The sequence below is a fragment of the Myotis davidii genome, unplaced genomic scaffold, assembly GCF_000327345.1.
Source record: "Myotis davidii unplaced genomic scaffold, ASM32734v1 scaffold472, whole genome shotgun sequence".
In the NCBI taxonomy this organism is placed as follows: domain Eukaryota; kingdom Metazoa; phylum Chordata; class Mammalia; order Chiroptera; family Vespertilionidae; genus Myotis; species Myotis davidii.
The window spans coordinates 134,961-136,593 of NW_006283774.1; the positions used below are offsets into that span (position 1 = coordinate 134,961).

General features: G+C 65.8%; 2 protein-coding genes across 2 annotated transcripts in view; both read right to left on the reverse strand.

Moving 5' to 3' along the window:
* CRIP2 (cysteine rich protein 2) overlaps positions 1-1,633 on the reverse strand; it is a 27,455-nt gene that overhangs the window by 25,494 nt on the left and 328 nt on the right. Inside the window, exon 2 of the mRNA XM_006754011.2 lies at positions 1,511-1,626. Coding sequence (XP_006754074.2) covers positions 1,511-1,626 — 116 coding nt within the window. The remainder of the gene's footprint in view (positions 1-1,510; positions 1,627-1,633) is intronic.
* Positions 1-1,633, reverse strand: part of MTA1 (metastasis associated 1) — a gene marked incomplete at its 5' end in the record, with an annotated part of 29,298 nt that overhangs the window by 13,283 nt on the left and 14,382 nt on the right. The window lies entirely within an intron of this gene.

Genomic DNA, 1,633 nt, shown 5'->3' on the forward strand with positions numbered 1-1,633 from the left:
GCCAGCAGGCTCAGACCCCAGGTGGCCGGCTGCCCTCACTGACCCCAGGCTGGGGGGCTGGCGCCGCAAGCTCCCGCCAGGAGTCAGGACAGGCGCTGTCCCAGGTCACACCCGCCGGCCCGGCTGCACCGAGGCCCCGGCTCCACATGCATGTTGCGAGAGAACCTGAGCAAAGTCAGGGCAACACCACCTCCCTGGCCCATGTGTTGGACGTGTGTGTGTGTGTGTGTGTGTGTGTGTCTATGTGAGCGTGCCCGTGTATAAGAGTGCCCATGTATGAATGTCAGTGTGTGTGTGCATGTGTATGAGTGCCCAAGTGTGAGCATCCCCATGTGCGTGTCTATGTGAAAGTGTGCACGTGTGTGTGTGTGAGCGTGTCGGTGTGAGCGTGTGCATGTGTATGAATGTCTGTGTGTGTGTCCGTGTGTGAGTGTGCCCATGTGTCCGTTTGTATGAGTGTCCCTGTGTGAGCGTGTCCGTGTGTGAGTGTGCCCATGTGTCCGTGTGTATGAGTGTCCCTGTGTGAGCGTGTCCACGTGTGAGTGTGCCCATGTGAGAGCGGCCCTGGCACTACTTACCCAGGTAAGTGCCTACCAAAAGGGCCGGGTTGCAGAGAGAAGAAAACACTGAGCGTTAGCGTGGGCGCATGCCCGGGGGAGGCGGGGAGGCAGGCGCAGAGTGAGGGGCAGGAGTGAGTGAGTGAAAGTCCCAGGTGGGGCTGGCCCTTCCCAGCGCTCAGGACCACACGCTGGACAGACAACACGGAAGCACCCCATTTTGGAAAAACCCACAAGTGCACACGGACTCCACGCACCTGCGTGCTAATCGCTTTCATGAAAGAAGCCCGAAGCCCAGGGCGCCTGCTGACGGCCCCTGTGCCCGCGCTGCGGGCTTCCCCAGGGTCCCGGGGCCCCTCGGGCCACAGGGACACTGGGGAGCCAGGGCGGCGACCCCACAGGGCATGCCCGCTGGGGCTCCCAGGTGCAGCGGGGAGGTGTGCCCAGGAGACGGCTGGCTGGCGGCCCCCACGCCGGCCCCGCCAGGCCCACGCCCCACGCCCCACGGTGCTGATCCTGGTCCCCCCCACTGCCTGGCCAGCCCCCAGAGCACCAGCTGCCCTCCAGCCAGGCCAGCCCAAGGTGCCAGGGTGCCACCGACTGCCCATCCAAGGGGCTGGCAGGAGCTCAGGACACGTTCCCCGAATCCTCCCTTTCCTTGTGGCTCTGTCCACTCTGTGTGGCTGCTGCTGCGGGCGGACCCAACCTGGGCTGGCCCGCTCCCCAGGGCAGGTGTTCCCAGCCCTGGCTGACGGCCCCACAGCCCTTGATGCCCTCCTCCAACTAAGGGGCAAAGGCAGGGCCTGGAGCCCATGGGCAGGACCTGGACCTCAAGAGCCCCTCCTGAAGCCACTGCCAACCCCACGCATGGTGAGAGGACCGACCCCACGCGGCCTTGTCCCCATCCCCAAGCTCAGTCCCCTTCCCCTGAGGGCACTGAGCCCGGTGCCCACCTGGGCCTGGCAGCCCTCCCCAGCCACGCCAACCACACCCACAGCTCCGTCCATCACCCCCCCAGGCAGGGCGCACACGAGCTGCAGGCACAACACGGCGGCCACGAGAGCAGAGGCTGGGGC